The sequence below is a fragment of the Acartia tonsa genome, chromosome 9 (genome assembly GCF_053477335.1).
Source record: "Acartia tonsa isolate MP-2025a chromosome 9, ASM5347733v1, whole genome shotgun sequence".
NCBI classification, from domain to species: Eukaryota; Metazoa; Arthropoda; class Copepoda; order Calanoida; family Acartiidae; genus Acartia; species Acartia tonsa.
The window spans coordinates 26,151,540-26,176,406 of NC_137268.1; the positions used below are offsets into that span (position 1 = coordinate 26,151,540).

Below are 24,867 nucleotides of genomic sequence, written 5' to 3' on the forward strand. Positions count from 1 at the left end.
AAGTAAATATAACTTCTTGTCATATTTGAATGATCTTTTGTGTTCTTAAATTGGTTATGTACATTGGATAAGGTTTGGACGTTAGAATCTGGTAAAAGCATTGTGCATGTTCAACAAGGATGCCAACAACCAGTATTAACAACAAAGCATTTTTAGGATTTAATAGCATTGACGTGTACAGGATTTTGTCGTTGGTTGGAGTGGGTTGATTGAATATATGTTAAGTGTGGAGTAGCTTTGCTGATGATCAGGAATTTTAAGGTATAAAACAATTGACGATCAATTGATGTACATCGTTATGATAAACAAAATCTTCTTTAGAAATAAATAATTGGTTGAATAGTTAGTACATTGTTGGTTTTTAAGCCAACATTTGATTGAAACAAATTGTCTTTCTGATTAGAAAAAAAGTATTAAAACAAAAAAACTTTTAAAAATACCAAATATTGGTTTATTAAGGTTTATTTTATTTTATTCAATTTAAAATCGAATTAAAGATATTCATCGAATGATTTGTAATGTAGGTGAGCATATATTTATTTGATTGAAATATGTCAAAGGATTAAATTTTAAGATTTGCTACACCCCTCAATATTAGTGTTGACGCCCTTGTTTGTAAACTTTGTAAAAATATTTTTAGAAGTGCAGCTACTTAATAACTAAGGAATACCTGTAGGACAGTTTATTTTGTATATAAAGGTAACAGGATGTCTTGAGTCTGTCAATTTGTTTGTGTGTACCGAAGAATCTCACTAACCGCCGGACCGATATGATTCTTAACTTCTTTACTGTAGAGCTTGTTCCTTGGAAGGTTTATTACTACTGTTTGGGTGGTTACCCCCACCAACCCAAGAGAAATTTTCCCGTGTATTAAAAGATAATTACATCAAAAGTTGTTTAAAACAAATTATGAATTATTATTTAAATTTAAATGATTTTACTGCTTACAAATACAAACATACTTAAAGTAAATCCTACCATAATCACTAAATCAGTATTATTTGCTAGTTAATTCTGCAGCCTAAGTATACTAATCCTATGTAAATACTTCAATACATCTTAAATAGACTTTAAATTCTAAATGTGGAAGTTTACAGAAATCTTAAGGGATAAGACTAATTTACCCTGTATGTAGATTTAAACTTTTGTGGAAAAGTTTGGACACTGAAGGTTTTTACCAAAATTTTTTAAGCAAACGATTGAGAATTTGACTTACAAAACCTTGGGTACCAGTGTTAATATCAACATAATGTCCTTTCCCTTTATAATACATTTAATTATTACTTTTGATTGAATGTATCTTTTTTAAAATGCTTTATGTAACTCCTTGGATGGTTTTAGTCTTTTTTTCTGAATTAAAGTCTTGCGGTAGGTGTTATGGGTAATTCAAATACAGAGCCCCTAGAGGCTAGGGGAGAAGCCATTATAATTAATACATAGGGCCAACTCTTTTATATTGTCTTCTCCTTAAACATGATATTACATTTACGTGTTTGTGGACAATTATTCTTCAAATTTGTGCTTAGACAAATAAAGTTAATTTTAATTGTCTAAAAATTTGTTTATTGTTTGAGCTTTTATAAATGAATTTTCGCAAACAAAATCTGCAAAAAGTAAATACAGGCCTTATAAATATTTTCATTGTCCAAGTTAAGATCAAACAACAATGAATCTCTAAAAAAAAGTATATGTAAATTATAAATCTTAGTTTTCATGAAAATGAAAGCCTTTCTCGTATCGTATTATAAACCGCTTTCTTATGATTGTACATTTCTATATTCGTAGAAAGCGGTTTATAATACGATGCTAGACATAGTTTTTTCGTATTTATGAGAACCGGTTCCTGTCCACCGGATTCGAATGAATACGAGAATAGTTATTTCTCGTATCGTATTATAAACGGCTTTCCGCGGATATAGAATGTACAATTATAAGATTAAAACTAGTTTTTTTAGCCCCGTGGTGCCGGAGGCACCGGCTAAAAAAACTAGTTTTAATCTTATGATTGTACATTTCTATATTCGTAGAAAACTGGATATAATACGATGCTAGACATAGTTTTTTCGTATGCATGAGAACCGGTTCCTATCCACCGGATTCGAATGAATACGAGAATAGTTATTTCTCGTATCGTATTATAAACGGCTTTCTGCGGATATAGAATGTACAATTATAAGATTAAAACTAGTTTTTTTAGCCCCGTGGTGCCGACAAAGTGCCGAAAAGTTGTGTTGACATTGTTTCTGGCGAATTTTAAAATTAAACTACAGTTTTCATTTTATAAAAGTGATAGGATGTATGTCTGTAGCTTGATTGAACTCGCTAATCGCTGGACCAATATGGCTTTTCTTTTACAGGTGTAGCTTCTTAGTAAGGTTTATAAATATTTAACTATATTGGGGTAGGGTACCTCCTCCCTTCAAAGAGAAATCACCACTGGAAAAAACCTTTGTTTTTAAAACTTTCATTAAAAGTGGATGGTCGACAATCTCAATGATAATTGTGTGTTTATATAACATTAACACCAGCGTATAACAGGGTAATCAGATATAATTTTGGTCTCATAGTGTTCGCTATTCCTACAATCTTAAAGTACATTGTTACTTTAATTAAGGAAGCTTTTAAATCTTCATCTACTGATGATATTTAGAAATGTATTCTGCAAAACATTGAAACGTATATAACATATTAAAATGCTGTGGTAAGTTATCATGTTATATAAAATATTACCATTTTCTTGTCTGTAGATTTCGATAACTACTGTATCGATAGAGTTCTCTATTTTATGGAAGCTTCATATAGATCCCAGTCTATAGTTTTGTGCTACTTAATTTTTAGATTTCATTTTGATGGTTTTAGGCTATATAGTTTGCTTTCCCTATCGTTTATATGCCGAGCTCTTAAATGCTAAGAGTGCAACCGCTAGTTGATTGATATATAATGTGACTATACACAAAAATTACAGTTGAAATTGTTAGCTTAAAGATGATTCACGTAGTCTTCACATTCGCATTTGATTTCAAGAATATTTGTCTGTCCGCAGTTTTTAATCATTTTATTTAAAAGGTTTCCCTGTAAATGTTTATGAGGACTTTTGTGAGTTTATCTTTATTTATCTTTATCTGTTTAACCAGACACCTTAAGACCATTCAGGCCTTTGTAAACTGGTGTGGGGTGGGAGGAGAGAATATTAAACAGCTAATTACATCTTAATTACATACTAGAACATGAATCAAAGGTGCGCACAACGATTCACTAGGGGTATGTAAAACCATTAGGGGGTGAAAAAAAATAAAGAAGGTTTAAAAATATAAATTTTAAGGGGGTTGTTGACAACCCTCTAAACTCCCTTAACAAACGTCAATGGATTGAATTAACAAAATAGAAAATATATGTTAAAAATTTCTTATTTCTACTTTTCAATGTGAGGTTTTACTATAATTACCTTTAATATAAACTTTATAATTTAAAGAATCTAAGATAATAATACCATAAGAATTGAGGTGCTTTCCCTCGGAGTGCCTATCGAGCACTGAAATCTCTCTTAATTTTTATGAATTATAGATAATTCAGACAATTACCAGCCCCAAGTGGCAGACATCCTTTTCGTAAGCTAGCAAATTGCTGTGTTCATTTGTAGGGACTCGGCTGTGTTTATTTTCCGACGCTTTTAACTGATTTCAATACCCAATACAATTTCGGGACAGGATCTCTGCCATGTGGGGAGGGTTATATATAGCTCATGTCCCCTCTATCTTTTACTTTAATCAAACAGTTTAGCAAAAACTATTGGTTGTGATATACCCAGCCTCTAGCTTTACAGTCCATAACACCTCAATGTCACGCCAAACTCCAAATACAGAGAGGGACGGTTATCAAGAGACTTGTTTATAATCAGCGTAGATACTCTATAATGTGCGTGGTCAGTCTGTACCTCATAAATACAATTTATTACTCCTCAATGGCAAGGCAAACTCCAAGTACAGAGTGGGAATGATATCAAGAGACTTGTTTATAATCAGCGTAGCTGCTCTTTTGTATAATTGGTTAATTTGTACGTCCTATTACTTTGAAGTTAAATTTTAATTGATTTTAGAATCTACTTCTAGTTTAGATAAGTTGAATTCTGTATTAAAGTTAATGAATATAATGAGTATAATTCAGACTATCTGAAAGTTTCTTTTAATACCAATATTCAGTATTTTATCACAGAGAGAGAGAGGGGACAATGGTTAGTTTATTTCACTACACCCCAAAGTTTTATATTAACGTTTTCTTATTCGTTGGTTTTTTTTTATAATCTATAGAAAGGATATTTTGTGTGACATTATTGCACATGTACAACAATTTATCGGACATTGTTTAATCCCTTTAGACCCTTGGTTTTATCCTTGTTATTCAAACAATAATTTATTAGTTATTAGTGAAGGATATAACTGTATCTTAACTTTAATCAGCCCCATAACTCGTGATTTTATATGTCTATCTGTAATTCCTAATTCCTAAATTACATAAGTAACGAATCACATAAAATCATAGATGTATAAACGGAAAAATAAAGTTATAGCGCAGATGTTCAAAAGAAAGAGAATATGTGGTAAATTATATTTAAAAATGACGGACAGACAAAGTGAACCAGAGAGTAACCTTGCGACAAAAGTTAGATTTGTGTAATTCCTCATTGCTGTTTAATTCAACCCCACTGAAAATCTATTTCCTTTCAAATATCTTACGATCTACCTTTTATGGCTATGTGTCTAAAAATCTATCTAACTATTAATATCTATTTACACTAATCTATCTTGTAGCATCGTAAGATAAACAAAATATTTATCGATCTGGCATTATGTGTATCTATTTATCCTCCTATATGGCTTATCATTTTATTTTTTAGGGTTGGCCTATCCCGTAGTAGCAGTCAATTATCCCGCAGCCCCGCAAGAACAATGACCCAATCTATGCATGAAAATAGAAGTCATGTGAAAAACAGGTAACATTTAACTCACGGCTATTGAAACCATTGCCTGGCATTCGCGTGTCAGCTTTGAGGAAGCCAAAAATTTAAACTGGTTTGGAAGCTTTATAAGAATTTTCGAAAATAATGATTGCCATATTTGGGTTTGGTTAATACTTCCAGCGGATTTTTAAAATTCTAAAAGGTTGATTTCTCTGATTCTTTCAGTCGGCTGACGCGCAGCTGCTGAGCTCTGATTGAAACCGTCTTCTAGAAAAAGTGCATAACTTATTATTTGAAAAAGAACAGTAATTTGAAATGCAGTATAATGATACTAGAGACATCTTTTCAAAAAAGTAGTTTGTAGTTTTCTTTTACCTAACTCATGACGTAAACGAAAATATGTTTGTCATCCAAATGAATTCATGCATGAATCGGGGCTTTCCCACAAAGTGCCTGTTGAGCACTGAAAATGATTGAGGGGTGGTAATTTTTTTTGGATGCATTTGCATAGCCCCTTCGGTGCGCTAACCCTACTTGTCGACCGATTACCCAATATAACCTAACAAACAAACGAAAAACTTCCTCCTCCTAATTTTCAATTTTTCTCAAAATTAAAGGAGGGGGGTTGGTGGTGGTTCTATGCTCAACAAGGCACGTTGAAGGAAAACGTGAATTTGAAAACCAAACCGTATTTTTAATTTATGCTGTTAACACACAATTCACATATAATTTTACAATTTGTTAACATAAAAACCATGTATACATACGTCTGTCTATGTAGGTATGTATGTGTGTGTGTGTGTGTGTGTGTGTGTGTGTGTGTGTGTGTGAATGTGTGTGCATGTTAAGTTAAAGAAATATGATAAATAAAATGACGATGTTGCTGTCCATAACACTTATGATCCTGATCCAACAGCCATAATATCTAAGGAGAATTAACAGTCTCTCCATTTATCTCCAAACGCTTGGATAGTTGGTAAAGTAACACCAAAAAGACGACCAACCTGTTATTTGCGCAATATTTGTCTGGAAATCTTAACGGTACATGGTAACATTTGCGACTTATATGAGACATCTCATACTATCAATGTCAAACGCCTGACATAACAGTAGTAATATTTTTTATGTCTCTGATGTGAGCTATCCAGACTGGAAGCCGACAACTCTATGATACTTTTATGTAATTTGCGCGGCTGTTCCAATCACCCTGTTAAAAAATATTTTTTCATTAACAAAATTATCACTTTATTACTGGATTTAGAAAAATTTAGATGTTAAAAGATGTAAAGAAATACATACATACAAGATTACAATTAAACACAGGTGCTAGATACAAATGGTCATTGACTTTCTAAAAATATTGTGGGTTCATTGCAGCAAATTAGAGAAATCTTCGATGGAAATAAAAAATGCTTTGTAACATTTAAAAGCATTATAGATCACACATCAATAAGATTTTTTTTCAGCCCCTACCCTTGCGCCTAATATTACAGGGGAGGGGGGGTGGGGGGGTAAAATGTAAATGGGGAACTTACATGCGATTTTTACATTCCCCCGAATGTAAAAATCGCTTGATTTGTAAAAACTAAGGGCTTTGAATTATTGAATGTCGACAAAATAAACTGCGTAGTGACTGCACCAACAAAATTTGGTTCATGGAAAGAAAACAAAGTAGCGGATTTCGTCTTATTCACAGTAGCTCTTGATAGGTTATTTTAGGTTAGGTAATTGCTCCGCAGGGTTAGGAACTAGGCCCCGCATGGTTAGAGCTCCCCAGGGGCTAGAAATAGAAGATGAAGCTCGTTTCTTCGTTTTCTTTCCATGATCCTAAAAATTCAGAGAGAGTCAGGCCTACGGACTTTATTACAAAGCAGACAAACCTTTAAAATAAATATTGGCTCTTTAAAATTTGCTATTTTCTATATGTTAGAAAAAAATACTTTTGAATAATCATGTTAACTTCACGGCTTAGGACTTCAGATGAATTTGTTCTCTGTTTTAAAAACCACGATTTCAACTTGTAATTGCAGCTAGAAAAACTTTTAAACAAGGATGTTAAACATTCATAGCTTCATGCAATTTTATAATTTAATTCAATGAAATAGCCTGATATAGTTGAACATAATGTTTTTGTTTTATTTCAATGGAATTAAAACTAAAGCATTAACAACTAGTGGCTACGCCCCTAGACCCCTCTAGGGGCACTTAAGGGTCGTGAGCGGGAGAACTTCGAAAAGAAATTCTTTTGGGGAGATGTTATTTATTAGTGGCACCTTTTCTAGGACGGATTAAGTACCCTCTCCCAAAATAGTTGTAAACCTTCGCTAGATCAATGAGAAGCCAAACTGTAAAGGAGAATCATATCAGTTGGGTAGAAAACGAGATTCTTCGCTACAAACAGCTGTATGTACAACATATAGCCTGCGATGACTGACGGACAAAGTGAGTTAGAGGGCATAAAATACAGTGAAATCTTAATTGAAGCAATCAACTCTGTTTTCTTCATTTCATCAGGATGGTAAAAGGCAATGGCAAAATTACGAGGGTATACTCCAATCTTTCAAGCTACCATGGGTAGAAGGAATATTTGGATTGAATTTTTGATTTCCATTGTCATATTCCTGTATTTTGTTGCAAATAGATTGTTTATCCAGGATTTTTATGCTTGAATTAAAAGAAAGTTGATATCTTATAAATTGTTTTCGAATGATTTGAAGTAGTTTTTTATTTAAACAATTATTCTATCCTATCATATAAAGTAGTAAGTTTTTTTGTCTGAAGATTAAGATCTCAATAACAACTGAAACGATTGGATTTTCTGTTTTATGTAAGCTTCACTTAGGTTCTGTGGTGGTTTTAGGCTATTTTATTTAAACTTTAAACAGTTAATCTCAAAATGAATCTTGTTATTGCTGCGCTACTTAAATGGAAATAATTGTCCTTGTTCCAGTATTATTATAAAGAAATCAAGAAACATTTGTTAAAAATCATATATTATAAAAATACAGTATACTCTATAATTTTTTTAACATACTGCAAAATTAATATTAGGAAATTTTTACATGGATGAGAAATTTGAAACAATTTATCAGAAACTGATGAGTTTTTAATAATTTATTTTCTTTACATATGTTGAGTAGCGCAGCAATAAAGTATTTGCGTCAGCTCGTAGGTTTCAATTTAGTTAACGCAGAGCAATTTATAAATTTAGTAGCGAGGCTACTCTTCAATTCGAAATGTTCGTCTGTCTATAATATTTTAGGAGAAACATGATTTTCTTGGCTCCTGTTTAAAATTGACAGTAGAACTTATTTGTAAATAATCCACATATCAATAAGCATCCTGTATTTATAGTTCTTGGTTCGTTGGTCTGTCAGTTATGCTATGAAAAACATCAATGTTCTATGATCCTATTATCGTTTTGATAAAAGCATTATAGAATTTTTCATACTTGACATTCGCTATTCTGAGATTCATTAATACTTGTTTTTATTTATAATAAAATTTTGATACTTGATTGATTAGGAAATAATATTATTGTTTTATATATTGATTGATTGATTGATTAGCCATAGTTTCTTAGGGTTTGGGCCTAAGTAGTCATGGGGTAGGTTTTATATCTAAAATTAAATATATAAGAATAAAGCTATCACATACCAAGAATCGTTTAAAGATTAACTTTTCTTCATATAACATTTGCCTTTTAGTAAAAGATATTGTTTATTAATAATTTAAATTCCTATATAATATTGACAATAGTATTTTCTTTAATTTTTCTAAAATGCTTTGCAATTGAAATATTGATTTTATTGTAGAACTGAAACAAATAATTTTAAGCTTTAAACAAGGTTGATATAGTTCAAGAATAATTACATAATTTACCAACCAATAGTATTATGCTTTCATTAGATAATAATTCTAATTAAATGTAATTAAAGCTTAAATCTTAGAAGAAGCTTGATGATGCTTAAGATCATGACAACTTCTTGACCGATTTTGTTCAGAAGATTTACAAAGTGTCTAAAAAAATCAGCCATGTGACGTCATAAAATTTTTGAAACACTTTGAAAAGCTTTCAAGCTCACCTGGGAACGTAGACGATTAATAAAAAAACATTTTCATTTAATCAATGGAAGTTTAAATAATAATTTTGAAATTGTGAGAATATTTGATATTTGCAAAGAAAATGATTAATTATTTAAGTGACAATTGCATGTAGTGTAGAAAGTATCCTTTTGTGCAGGGAGGGAGGGGACATTGGGCTATTTAGGACACTAGTCCCCAAAGTTTTATAATAACGTTTTCTTATTCGTTGGCTTAACAGATGAGGAACTTTATTAAATTCTCTGATTGGTTAGTCCAAACCTCTTATTCTTTTATACAGTAGGTTTTTTCTGTTGTATCATTTTAAGGGATGTAAATCAATTTATCGTCCATTGTCTTATCCGGATCCCTTTAGATCCCCTTTTTTTTTAATTTCGAATTTAAATAACTTGCCTTTAAGCCTGCAAGTCCAAATTCCTTATAATTTAAACAAACTTTAAAAAGCTTGAAAAAGTTATTTGGTGAAATTAAACTTTTTGTATTGTATATAAATTTTAATACGAAAGAATACTTTTGTTTTTATTTGAATTTATTTACTGTAAGATCAACAAAGATACCTGAATTATTATATTCTTTATACATAGTATGTTATAGATTGTACGTACAGTACAAAAAGTTGAATCAATTCACCACTCACCAAAAATTTAAAGACACTTCCTACAAATATCTAACTTTATGCTTGATTAATTATAAGCATCAATAAACACCTACACACACACACACACACACACACACACACACACACACACACACACACAAACAGTCATCTTAACACTTGCATAATATTAATTTAATATGCTTATTAAGCATAACCATATATTTTAATTTATAACATATTAAATAACACTTAGAATCACTTACATCATGAAAAACTTCATATATACGATAAATAAATAATTGGATCACGGAAAGAAGACGAAAAAGCGGGTTTGTCTTTTTTTATAGTAGATTTTGATATGTTATTTTAGGTTACGTTAGGTTAGACAAATGTTAATGAATACCCCAGAGGGACAAGACATTGGAGAATAGCTACTGTGAAAATACGACGAAACCCGCTACTTCGTATTCTTTCCATGGTCCAAATAATCTAGATATAATTAAATCCAAAGATCTAAAACAGCTTGGTAATATTATTAAATAGACATACTGACATACCTTAATGATAGAAAAAGAAGGATTGTAGAAAATAGGCAGGGATCTAAAGGGATAAGACATAGCCGATAAATTGTTGTACATCCCCAATAATGATACACAAAATTACCCCTTCTATAGATTACAATTAGTGGTTGAAACGTTTGGATGCCAAATTTCATGAACCAACCATTCAAAATCTAATAAAAGTCCCCAAAGATTTTAGACTAACGAATAGGAAAGCGTTATTGTAAAACGTGTCAACTCCCTCACTGTAAAATACGTATTTTGAAAAAGTCAGTTTCCGGTGATATTTTGTATTAAAATGACAATGATTTTAATTACAGTATTTGGCATACAAATACCAGAAATATAAATAAGTATTTGAAAATGTAAATACAGGGGTAAAGATAAAGTAAATTGCTTAAAATTTGTAATCTTTGAATAAAATAGTAATTTTCATATAAAGGGAAAATATTATTTATTGTATCGTATTATAGACAGCCCTTGCCAATTTAAATTTCACGGGGTATGTTAACACCCGTACCGCACGCCACTGAATACAAATGAAGAAAGATTTGATTTACACACAAACATAAAAAAAAATAAAGTCAATTACAATCGCTGATAGGACTTTTCCATTATGGAGTACTTAAAAACTGCCTTACCCCTGAATGTAATTATTAGGTAATCTTAAATTGTAATGTCAAGCTCCAATGGTTAAATTAAAGTTAAATTTTGATATGCTTTAATTTAAATTATGTTAAATTAGATATTGATATACTTATGTATGTAACTTTTGTATATTATTGTCCTTAAATTTTTAATAGAAAAAAGACGTTTAATCATTTGTAAGAATTGAAAGAAACAATGCAAATTAACAAGAATAGTAAACAAAGCGAATGAAAAGAAAACAATTATCAAGGGAGAAAATTATATTGTTAAAAATTAAGATTGAAATTTTAGTTTTAAAATGTATCTTGCAGGACTTACATATCATAAATCCATATTAACTTTGCTTCCAAAAAGCAATTAATATTAAAATTATAAAAATAAGCATTTTAATGTCCATTTACATAGAGCCATTATTTAAAATTGGTCCCAATTATAATTATAGCGCAGGTGCAATTTACTTGCTTTTGTTTCATTTAGGGGGTGGGGAGGGGGGGGGGAGGGGGGGTTAAGACACTCATTTACAAGTTAAATGAGGCGTATAGTGCAAGTTAAAATTAGGGTTTCCACGATTTTTTGATTACCATCAAGAAACAAGTATCTAATAAACAGCGTACAAAGTTCTGATTTTTGTATTTTAAGAAATTTATATTTTTTATTATCTAAACTTAACTTTATTTATATGAAAAATTTTCTCTCCAAATTTTCATATAAGTTTTTTTTATTCCTAACATGTCTTTAAAAAAATCTGGATCATGGAAAGAAAACGAAGTAGTGGGTTTCGTCGTATTTTCTCAGTAGCTTTTGATAGGTTATTTCAAGGGTTATAGCCCTCCCCCACCCCACAGGGGTAGAAATGGGAGAAAAGCTACTGTGAAAATACGACGAAACCTACTACTTTGTTTTCCTTTCATGATCCTAAAATCTCATATAATTTATTTTCGTCACAGCTCTAAAGCACAACTTGTGTTTAAGACTATAATGTATTTATGTCCATATAAATAGCTGTCGTGATTTTCATTACCATTAATACTATAGGGAGGGTCAATAAATTTACTTCCCCCTTTTCTCCTTGAAAAATTTAATTTTCACATGAAGTTATTACAAAGTATGGCCGTTTTAATAGTTAAACACTGATTTCACAATAGATTATTAATTTATTTTGGACAAAAAAAAAGAATATTAAAAAAATTATCTACAGGTATTTATGTTTTTTGTTGTTGATAAAAAATGACTTTTTTAAATTAAGAATGATATAACATCAAAAATGCAAAAAAGTTCTTTCAATTGAAAAATATTTTTAAAAAATAAATGTTAAAATTTTTTCTTCTTTATTGCCAATTACCTAGTTATAGTTTACTTTTTTTCCAGTATCGCTTCGAAACCGATTAGTATCCGGTTTATTAGAACTGGTTTTAATCTTATAATTAAAAATTTTTATATCCGCGAAAATCTGCATATAATACGATGCGATAAATAATTATTATTTTTCCTTTCTTAAAAAAAATTTTTACGTTCAGAAATTTTTGACCATCAAAAATTTAACTTATACTATTGTGTGACAATTATTGCTTTGCTATGTATTACCAGAACTTCAAATGTGTGCCTTCTTTTCCGCATTGTTTCTCAACAAAGTGTTTTATATTAAAAAAGAAATATTAGTAAAAGAATAAGAAATATTTTTAATTCTCCGCTACGCCTATAGCCTCTGGGGTTTCATTACAGAAAGGCGCTTATTTTTAAAACCTATACAAGGACTATATGAAGGTTTACTTATGAATTTTAGTTGGCCTAGTCGTTTCAGAGATCCTTTGCTTTGGAATACCACATCGGTTAAGCGGATAAAGAGATCCTTCGGTGCTGATAGGCAAACAGACATTCTGTTACTTTGACAAAATAATTATAATGAAAGTAAAGTCTGTGTTATAATACTAATTTGACAATTTTCATGATGCAATGCATGTGCTGAAGTGAATAAACAACCAGAATTACATAATGTATCAAATAATTTCTCACACGCTATACTACACACACACACAAGTAAATATGAATCATGACCCAAAGTGGACAGTAATCTTTATTGTATATTATGTTTAAATACACCATGCGGCTTACACACAAAGAGAAAACAAGAGTAGCTAAATTTCATAAATTATTTAACAGTCATACGTCCTTTTTAGTAAATATGATGTAAAACGTTTAGCAGTTCAGCACTAGTACCTCTGCTGCAAGCGTGCTTCAAACAAGCTTGTGTGTGTGTGTGTGTGTGTGTGTGTGTGTGTATGTGTGTGTGTATGTGTGTGTGTGTAAGAGAGTAAACTTACACTGCAAGAGAAGTGGTAAGTTTCAATCACCAGCTTATACCAACAACAAATTTTATTCGAAAAAAATCACAAACGTAATTTTCAGCTGTCGTTGGGGGACAACACTGGTCACCATTTGAAATTCTTGCTCGAGTTGAAAAGTTTCATAGTCATTCAAAATGAAACCAAGCAAATTTTAAGTTTATTTTATATAATATTTATTTCGGAAAATGTTACTGATAGTAATACTGTGTTTTTTTAATCTAGCCTCTGTGAGAATTAAAAATTGATTTATAGCATAAAAAGTTTATTAGGATTAAGAGATATAATTATTTATCTCTCTGCTAGTTAGGATAATATTCGAACATATCACCTCCTATCTAGGGTCTCAAGGGATAAGAAAATATAAGATTTCCTAAGACTCAAATACATAGTTAAAAGCAAAGTTTAGACATTGCTCGGACATGAAATTAACATATCTTTTAAAATAAAAAAATGTTTTTAAATTGTTTGATTCATGAAAAACAATTATAATGTCTAATTCATTTGTTCAAATTTTGCCCAGGGGTAGAAATAAGTTAATGCAGATGGTTAAAATTGTTTAAATAAATGCATAGCCAAAGAAGTAGGCAAAAACTGAAAATTCTTAGGGCTGCTTATGCTGCGGCCGTAACACGTGGCAGCTGCTATGGCTGGAAACCTTAACTCTATTTTTTAAAATCCATAAAGTATTTTTTCATTTCATTATGGCTTCAAAACCGATGAATACCCGCTGGAATAGAAACGGGTGTAAGCTATACTGAAAAATCATGTATCGTATTGTATCCAGTTTTCTACGAATATAAAAATGTACAATCATAATATTAAAACCAGTTTTGTTAGCCCGTGCCTTCGGCATCTCGGGGACAACAAATCTAGTTTTTATCTTATAAAAATACATTTTTATATCCGCGAAAAGTTCTTTATAATACGATGCGTTAAATATATATTCTCTGTAATAATTGTTTCCTTTTTCCCTGGTATAAAAATGTAAGTGTGTGTAATTTAAAATGATTATAATACCATTTCTCCATAATTTTACTGTCCTTTCAGGCCATTTTTATTTTATGATTAATTAAACTTATTTTAATCATTAAATTGTTCTTTAATGTTTTTAATGTAAATGATTACAGTATGGCTAAATGTTCTCCATTTTTACTGTAGAATATTTACTTTTTTTTAACCATAATTGAAAAAGCTTCTTATTGCTGCGCTCTTATGGATATAATTATCTTTTTTATGCTAATAAATAATAGCTGGTTATAGTTTTTTTTATTTTATATTTTTACATGATAATTATAAATAACTTTTTTGCCTATATTGCGTCAATATAATGATGATTTTTACGTCATTGGGTTATTTTCAAACTTTTTTCTACATGATATTGGAAAATACTATTACTTTGTTTTAATGGATTTATTATTGCTTGGATCTTACACCAGATTATCAAGCACTCTAATAAAATGAAACTTGTAGCTGGCTAAAACAACGATCCCCCCATTCGTCCCCATCTCCCCCCTCCTACTAGATGAACGAACTATCCAATAAATGATTGAGGAGAATTATTCCCCTGTCATAATATCCACGTTTATGCTATATCCAGTTTTGTTTATTAATTGGTGATAATTATTTACAAAAGTTTTTTTTATTATTTAGATAAACACTTTTTGTACAGAATTATTTTTTAAAAACTTCCAGAATGTTTAGCATTAATAATTTTTTGAGAATTTTGGAACCAGATTCATGTCTTTTACTAGAAATCTACTCTAAAAATGTATGAAAAGGACACATTTAAGAAAAAGAGTAGCTATTTTTTTACCATGCACAGTTAGGACTTCCATACAAAGGTCGTCCAATCAAAGAATTGATTATTTGTTGTGTGTTTATTAATCTAATACCACGGCTGTTTTGAAAGAAGGGAGGGATTACCTCCCCTTTAGTTATTCTAGGTTGTTATAATTATACCTTGACAATAAAGTGACATAGACAGCAGCACGCCCATATGAGGTTATAAAAATGCAATTAATGATTAATTTTAAATTTCAGTGTGATGGGATGGGACAAGAGTTATCCACTCCGCCCAGTTCAGGTAAACTATTTTTTCTTAAATTGAGACATTGGAAATAGTTTTTTTATCGCATCGTATTATAGACAATTTCCGCGGATGTTAAAATGAGAAATTATTAGATTAAGACCAGTTTTTTTAGCCCCGAGGGGCGAAAGGCCCGGGCTAAATAAAACTGGTTTCAATTTTATGATTTTATTTTAGTTTATGTTGAAAATTGTTTGTAATACAATGATACTTCGGGGCTAACTAATCTGGAATTTATATTGCAATTTTTTATTTAGCTATCCGCGGAAAGCTGTCTATAATACGTTACGAGAAATAACAATTATAAGTTTATTATTCTTCCTGTTTCTTTTACTTTAGTTCTGCTTTCTTTAAAATTTTGTGTGGATTTATCTTCCAAATGAATAGATGATTTTAAAAAAGAATCTTTTCAGAATTCGAGTCCTCCCAAACCAAACAAGTATAGTGGCAATTATGGACCTAACCAGGTAAAATGATGGACACATTGACAACTTTCCTAAAAAGAAACTCATTGGAGATTTCCCTCAAATTGCCTGTTGGCACTAACCCCCCCCCCTCTTCGTATAAGCTCCGAAGGGTTAATGACTTCTTTAGGGTAAGGTATAAGAAAAATCTTCCTCTTTCTCCGTATTTTCTATTTATTTAAAAGAATGGGGGGGGGGGGGGCAGTAGTAAGCATCTATATGTATATTATGAGTTCTAATATAATTAAGATATCATAATGAGTTAAATATATTAATTTACAACCACTTCAATGAATAGTGTCTTTAAAAAACTAAAAAAATGGGGAGAGGAAATGCGCTATTCTCCCATTAACCCTTTCCTCCATGCCAATTGTGCCAATATTTTTGTTTAAAATTCTAAGAGCGATAATATTATGAATTGCCAGGCTATAAATAGAATTCAATGAATGCTTGGTATAAATAGAACTAGTAGAATCCACCTTTGCAATCCGAACAATAAATACATATAGATAACTAAATGGATTAAAGTTTGTATTTTAAAAACATTTAAGTTTTTTTGCAGGACATTAGACTGTAGATTACGCTCAAAGTATTTTTTATTTACGTTATAATATTCGCTGGATCAAAAACTATGGACACTTTCATTTAATTTTGATTGGTTAGTTACAATCTAGAAAAGTCCAAACTTTTTAACTAATATTTTTTTATGGCAGATATTTTTTTTCTTCCTAGGGGATGTGCATAAACTTTTCGTCCATTGTCTTTTCCCTTAAGAGTTGTAAACTTAAGAAATTAGAAATCGCCTATAAAAATAATACAGGATCATTTTGTATTTGTCTATAGATTTTTCAGGAAGGAAAAGTATAATAGTGTCCTAAATTAATATACCCCCAAAGAACCTAGTAATAGTGTCTAACTTTTTATCTTTGTGACGTAAAAGATAAAAAGTTAGACACTATTACTAGGTTCATCCCCAAATTTTATCTATATATATTCCAGCTTTCAAAGGCTGACTTATTCACCAAAAGAATTCAAAAAAAATATTACATTATCTAGCATTATCTTATTCCTGCGTGACTTAGATTTTATATTTTTAGACAAATGGACGTAATACAATGTCCTTGAGACGGCGGGGCATGAGTCTAGAGAGGAATGCTGCAGCCTCACAACAGGTGTTGTAATTAGATAGATTGATAGAGAGGCGGGGCATGAGTCTAGAGAGGAATGCTGCAGCCTCACAACAGGTCATATAATTAGATAGATAGATAGAGAGGCAGGGTATGAGTCTAGAGAGGAATGCTGCAGCCTCACAACAGGTGTTGTAATTAGATAGATAGGAAGATAGAAGGATAGATAATTAAAAGAGAAGTGTAACTGAAGATTGCTATATTGCATGAAACATGATGTTTTACAAATAATCTTTAGTTAGTTTTTGTTAGATTGATACATAAATAGAATAACAGATTGGATAAATTGGCGCATTAATGGATGGTTAGATTTATAGATAAATGAATGATCATATAGCTAAATTGATAGTTAAATAGAAAGATAGAATAATAGATTGATTTAGAATGAATGAATGGAATTTTATTTTCTATTTTAGAAAAAAAATTGTTGTTATGAATATAAGAAAAGGCACTAAAATCAAAGACCAATAGCCTCGAGAGATAATTCTAGTTTTATTTTAAAGGCAAAATAGAAACATAAAGATTGTCTAATAAAATTAACATTTTTAATTTTTTGTTTAAAAATAGTATTTTATGTATGATTCATAGAAGCATTTTTTCTTCCAGTAAAGCCTCTAAAACATTGTAGTTAAATAATTTTATCAAAATTATCCGCAAACCACTAAACTAGTTAAATAATACACAAAGTTTAAGGTTCTGGAATAAATGAATATGAACTACATATAAATAAACTATAACTATAAATAAGTATTACATTGCTTATTATTTATTTTTGTATATATTGATAAAATTTAATGATAAATTGTCATAGGGGCTAATTATTGGAATATAATTATCTATCGCAAGGGGCTATGTGGAAGTACATCAATTTATCGTCTATTTTCTTATCCTTTAAGGTACTGTTATAAAAGTTTTAATTGATACCTGTGAAAATTTGTAAAATAAAAGTATTCATTATTTACCTATCAATTTATTTGAAAAGTTTACAACCTTCTTGTAGAAATGCATTTTGAATTGTTTCCTTGCTTTTTTGTGTTCCTGTTGTATCACAGCAAAGCTGAAGGCTTGTCTAGATGATAACTCAATAGTGATTCCACTTACCAAATAGTCCAGGAACAGGATTTAGGTTGAGATCAGGAATCTTAAGGGATAAGACAATGGACAATAAATTAGTATACATCTCCAAAATTATTTAAATTATTATTTGGAATTAACCAATCAAAATTTTCTAAAAGTACCTTCAGTTTTTGAGCTAACAAATAAAATAGTTTATTTTGGGTACCACCGTAATTTACAGTCCATTGTTTCCTCTCTCCATGGGTTTGTAGAGTCTAATTTTGTTTGTGGTTTTAACTTTTATGCACCACCTTCTAATTTTCAACTGTTTGGGACAATTCAGTTTTATTTACTTGTAAAATAAACTATAGGTTTAAACAATTTCCATAAGTAGAGAAAAACAAAACATCGTCGATTTACCGACGGACCTAGTAAATTATATGCTGAATGCTCATCAGATAGGAAATCTTATCAAATAAAATTTCAGCCGTCTATCTTGAATAGTTGCCATGAAATTATGAAATCATTTTACCCATGTCTTTACGACAGTTGGACGGACAAATTTGATTATAGAGTAACTTATCTGCTAAAAAAACACCTGTAAAATCAAAAAGCATTGATTATACATAAAATCTAATTTGATTGTGAGATGTTTCTACATTGATTTAAAAAGGTCCTAGATGTCATGTCGTTATATGATGTTTAAGATATTTCCAAGGGGGGGGCCGCATAGACGTCCAAGGGGGAGGGGGCCCATAGACGTTCAAGGGGGGGGGGGGTAATGGGGTGATACCCCCCCAAAAAATTTTGGGGGGGTAAATACTCCCCCCAAAATAAAAAATCTCTAATAAAAAAAATTTTTGCGCGCTTCTCGCGCATTTTTAATACTATATATTTAATAAAATTTAAATTACCCCCCCCAAAAATTTTACCCCGGGGGTAAATTTTGGGGGGGGGGGTAAACTAGATTTACCCCTGCCAAAAGATTTCAGGGGGGGTAATTACCCCTCCCAAGCAAATTTTACCCCCGGGATAAAAATTTTGGGGGGGGGGTAAAAAAAATGTTTACCCCCCCCAAAAAAAAAGCTTGGACACCCCTGTCTAGGGGGGGGGGGGGGGCGGTGAAAAAATGTGATTTTATAAATGTTTATATTTTACAATAAATTAAAATGAGGTTAAGTTAAAATGCAAAATATTTTCCTTTTTATTTTGACAGAATTTCCCTAGATTGTAAATTTATATATTTTTGCCATTAAAATAGCAACAATTTCGATAATACATATTAAACTAGTAATTTATGCTTGCAACAATTTTCTAAAAAAACCCTAATTTTATGATTATAAAAAGTATTTGGTAATTTAGTCGAAATGGCATGTTAATTAAATCGAAAAACTAGGATTCGAACCTGCCATATATTAGTTTTATTTTAAAGCACTTGATTTATGAAAGTATATTAGCGTTGATTCCGAAGGTCATTCCAACCAATAATTTAGTCAACTTTCTTGTGTTGTATTGATTATACATAACAATATATCAGAGTTAGTAAGCATAGACCAAGAAAAAATATAAACAAAGAAGGATAACAACATTCATATTAAAAAGTTATACATTATGACCATAATATTGAAGATGATAGAAGCAAAAATATTAACGTCAATCTGTCGTATAATTGCTTATTATGATATTTACTTACTTAGCTAAAACTTAATATAAATGAAATACGATTAGGTTTAAATAATACTTGGTATGTTAACATTTGCTTAAAGTTCTAAGTAAACTCTAAGAACCAATAAACTATAATGCATTACAACAATCAGTATTATTTCACTATCCAAAACTAAAACAAAAATGGAGGAATATAGAACTTGTGAAATAGTGAAATATGATTCTAATTGTTTGTTTATATTGAAGGATCTTGTGGCCCCCTTCAGTAAGATGTTAAGAACACAGAGCCAGTCATACCTGGGCACTCAGCATCACCATCAGGTAATACCTGGAGTATGTAGGTATACCCAGAGCTAGTCATACCTGGGTACTCAGCATCACCATCAGGTAATACCTGGTGTAAGTATGCTTACCCAGTGTTAGTCAGAATCACCATCAGGTAATACCTGGAGTATGTAGGTATACCTAGAGTCATACCTGGGCACTCAACATCACCATCAGGTAATACCTGGAGTTATCAATATATTAGTAGCCAGGTAAAACATCTGTTACTTTATACTAACATTCTTTTGAATGATGACGAATGTAAAGCTGAATTAATTGTCCATATGAAAACATTACTAATACAATATATTTTTTAATATGCTGCATAAATAGCTTGAAATTAATGAACATATTTTTCAGGGAGGTGCTGCAGTTCCAAATGGGTTCCTTGCCTCCAGCAGTGAGGACTCTTACACTTCCTCCAGGCCTCACAGTGGTCTTGATGTTCATAAAGATCTTACAGACAGGTATGTTATCATTTAATCTCATCAAATTTGTCACCAAAGTTTTTAACAAATATACATTATACACAGCAAATGATAATGGGAATTTTTAATTGAGCTATTTTTAATAACCCAATTTCTGGTGTTAAGGATGATTTGAGAGGGATCAGATGCCCTGCAACGTCCATTTTCCATCTCTTTTTATGTATTTCAATTTTTCAAGGCTACAATTCAGTGACTTTTAAAATCATCCACAATTGGGAAAAATATCTGGTTCATACTACCAGAATATAAAAAAATCTGTTCTTACATATTGAGAAAATTTACCAAATTCATTTTTTAGCTGTCACAACTACCCATCGTCTGAGGACTCCCCCAAGATAATCTCCCCGAGGTACAAGTCTGTGGAGAGGGACTACACCAAACCATTGCCACCAACCTACAGGAAAACATTTCAATATTCTGTTTTTTATTTGAGTTATCTCTTGCTTTATCAAATAATAAGAAAAACAATTTTCTAGTATACATTTTCAAAGTGTTTTTTTTTGTAACTATAGCTTTTATTTATGAATTTTATTACCATCTTCTGTTGTTTGTATAGATTTTTTAACAACCTTCCCTACCTTTTCCTTTTAAACTTTTTAAGTAATTCTTTCCTCAGAGAGGGGTGAACAGGTGGTTTGTGTTTACCCCTACGTAGGTATATTCACCCCACTGAATTTTCCAGGGGCTCGCTTTTATTCCAATATTTCCTTTTGCCAACTTAACCCAATACAACGTAAAAAATGTCATTCAAATTTTTAAAGACCACCTTATTTCCCAACATTTCCTAACCTAACCTAATCTATTCCTAGTTCTTTTCCAATTAAACAGTACTCAGTGGGGTACAACACCCTCCTTAAAATTAAATTTTAGAAGGCCTGCATTTTTACCCCCAAATGATGGTACTACCCTCTGGTGAATCTCATTTCACGCCACAGATAAAAATCCACCTAGACTAATATTGGTTACTAATATTTTCTTTTGCTAACTTAACCTAGTTAATGAGTTAAAAAGAAACTTATTTGACCACCTTTTCCAATCCTTACCTGTTAAAAAGAAACTTATTTGACCACCTTTTCCAATCCTTCCCTGGTCTATCCTACTCCATCTAAAATAATGAGATAAAGATAAACTTACTTGGTTTTCTTTTTCCCAACCTTACCTAACCTTACCTGTTCCTAATTCTAATCCTACTAAACAGAAGTATAAAATTCCACCTAGTTGATTTTTCCTATTCAGATATTTTTTTTACTGTTAAGCATCTCCTTTTCCTAACCTATCCTAATCCTACTGAACAGAAGTATAAAAATCCACCTTGTAGAAGTTACCCTGACAGAATATCAAAGATTGGAACCCTCCCCAGGAAAAGTTATACAAGCAGCTCCACAAACCAACAATACACAGACTCTGCTTATTCTTCACACAGTTCAGACAGGTAATTACAGTTTTTTTTCTGCAAATTTCTGTACTATCCTAAAATTTTGAAAATAACCTTAGTTAAAACATAACATATATATTTGGGTATTTAAATTCATAAATAGTTACAAGGTCTGAAATAACAAGATAGAGATTAATTTATATTATTATAACAATAAACAATTTGAAATCAGTGGTAATAATAAATAGATCACTTCGTCCTTCGTTCACTACTCATCCTGGTCTACTGTATACTAATATGCCAATTAGAACAAGGTCATTTAATCTAATGTGCTCAAATAAACAAAATAGTTTATACTTTTCTGAACACCTAGTGACACATTTCTGAACTAAAATTACACTACTATATTGGTTCAGGTCCGACATACAGATGGATAAATATGTGTACACACGAAGACGACCTCCAGTGGCCCCAGTTCCACAGAATAACAATGAAATTATGTATAGAAGGTAATATACACATTAAATATACTGAGCTCGATCTTTAAATCGTTTATAGGTGATTTAAACCGGGGCGATTCATTTGGCGCACCATCAAATTATTAATATCAATCTTTAAATCGAATTTGCATGGGCGATTTGAATCGGGCAGTGGCGCGGGCCGGCGCGGCAATGGCACTCACCGAGTGCCATTGCCGAACCAAATCGGGGTGATTTATTTAAAAAATAAATATTTTTTTTTGATTACTTTAATATTTTATTGCAAAACTATCGTGAAAACATTTTTATAGTTATTTTTAAAATAAATTATATATTAATGTTTTATATAAAATACCATACGGACACGGCATTTTATATAAAATACCTTACTGACACTGCTTAAGTAATAAAGTTGTACTGGCGCGGATCGATATTTTAGTGAGTGCGCAGGCGATTTAACAACACCGCGCCGAAAATCTTTTAAAAATCCATGTTTTATAGGCGCGCTGTGGCTTAACACCAACGCACCTACGGTTCACCTCTGAATCGCCCCGGTTTAAATCACCATAAAAACGATTTAAAGATCAAGCTCAGTATTCAATTTAATATATTGAAAATAAAATCAAAGCTTCACAAAATGTCAAAAAAATCAGCTATGTTACGTCATAAAAATCAGGTATTATCCATCTCTTTTTTAGGGTTTTCTTTCCCATTTAATAATACATCCCAAAAAAGATATAATAACCAAACACAATACTTTGAAATGAGTTCTGGGTCATACATTGCTGTTTTTGTGACTACTGTATCATATTTTTCTAATTACATGTATTGGCAGGATTTATCTAAAATTTAATCTTAAGTAAATGCTATCACAAATTTAAGACTTTCTCCTTTTTAAAAGCGAAGCTTTTCTATAATTAGGGTCGGTCCGTACGTCCGTCCGTCCGTACGTCCGTCCGTCCGAGATAGATAGCTTTTATTCGTTAATTTAGGCACTAAAAACTGTAAAATAATGTAGTAAAAAGATTTAACATATCAATTAACTTTTAAAAGGGGTAATTATTAATTGAATGTCTTGTTTTACAAATGACCTATTTCCTTTAACTTTTTTATTTGAATATTTTCTCACGTATGATATCTAGGAAAGAGATAGAGATTACAAAAAGGCTATACATTAATATAACAAAACATCTATAGGGTTCCAGGACAAACGCAAGAGTCCCAAACGTCAGTGTGGACAAACGCAGGAATGTTAAAATATTAATTTAATTTAGTATTTCTATACAGATTAGGTTAGGTTAAGGTATGAATGTACAAATAAGCCCCTCGCAGTGGTTGGGCATTTAAAAAACCTATAAGATCGTCTAAAATAGGTTAAGTGTCCATTCCGCATTTGTCCACTGCGACGCCTGGGACACATGCGTTTGACCCTGATATAGATTCATCCATATTTTTTAAAAAACTTCTAGAAAACATTTCCATCTCCATGGTAAACTATAGAAAAACTCTTTTTATATACAATTACTACGCTTACATACTTTGAAGGTCTACTTTTTCTAAAATTGTAAGGGAAATGTATTTTTTGGTAGCAAAGCTACTCTATAAATCAAATGGTGTCAGAATGTCAGAAGCTTTTCTAGTATAAAAAAATTGTTTATAAATGTTTGCCTGGCTAATGAGCAATGAATATTTACTCTTTAACATGACATTTCTTTCCATCTGATTTGCCCTCTACTTTTTGTAATTATATGTTTTTAAAAAGTTATGGATGTTGTCATTCTTGTTGTATTATTGATAGGGAAATGCCTCTTTTTAAAACAGTTGTAAATACTTAATCTGTATGTTCTTTTGAAACTACATAATGTAATTAAAAGCAAATAAATTAGATGATAAAAAAGTTATTCAAAAACAATTATTAATGAGATAATTATAACGAAGGACTCTTAGTCTTCAGTTTAAAGGCCAAGGTATTCCCATACATCTCATACTTATAATACCTTTTCTATCCTCACCAATATGTATTCATTTATTTGTGCATTAACTTTTTTTTAATAAGCGGTCACGCATCTAGAGGCCTCTAGTGGAACTTCAGGGAAAGGAAGAGGGAAGGGGGGGGGGCTAAAACGACGCCTTACTTTACTTTTTAGGTACAAAAAAAGAAACAGTAATTTCTTTACCAGAGACAACTTCTCTTTGGAGGGTGGAGACATTTTCCCTCAAAATAGTTAGAAGCTTTCTTATGACCTATACTTTTATATAGGGATTTACTTTAATGATCTTTTATCCTACTAATTGATATATGTTTGCAGTTTCTTATGAGACATCTAAATCTAAATGGTATCAAATATCCATCCAAGTGTGTACAAAACAGAAAAAAACTTTATTTAATACTTTGGTCTAAAATATTCTTGATTGTGCAAAACCTGAAATATTTCACAATGCCATTAAATGTAAGCTCAAATACAAATGTCTTCCTTTTCCTAACAATTAAAATGTAAAAAAAAAGAAAGTAATTTTGGATTAAGTCGATT

At 31.1% G+C, this 24,867-nt stretch overlaps 1 protein-coding gene across 5 annotated transcripts in view; it reads left to right on the forward strand.

Moving 5' to 3' along the window:
- Positions 1-24,867, forward strand: part of LOC145328637 (uncharacterized) — a 96,232-nt gene that overhangs the window by 50,540 nt on the left and 20,825 nt on the right. For 3 of the 5 annotated variants that reach the window (XM_080172395.1, XM_080172396.1, XM_080172397.1), the window contains exons 4-12: positions 4,895-4,990; positions 15,253-15,295; positions 15,712-15,765; positions 16,860-16,934; positions 19,917-19,991; positions 20,355-20,461; positions 20,781-20,879; positions 21,840-21,914; positions 22,274-22,366. In XM_080172395.1, the coding sequence (XP_080028521.1) occupies positions 4,895-4,990; positions 15,253-15,295; positions 15,712-15,765; positions 16,860-16,934; positions 19,917-19,991; positions 20,355-20,461; positions 20,781-20,879; positions 21,840-21,914; positions 22,274-22,366 (717 nt within the window). Of the gene's footprint in view, positions 1-4,894; positions 4,991-15,252; positions 15,296-15,711; positions 15,766-16,859; positions 17,007-17,040; positions 17,079-19,916; positions 19,992-20,354; positions 20,462-20,780; positions 20,880-21,839; positions 21,915-22,273; positions 22,367-24,867 lie in introns of those variants that run through there. The other 2 variants (XM_080172400.1, XM_080172399.1) reach the window with 2 other exon arrangements.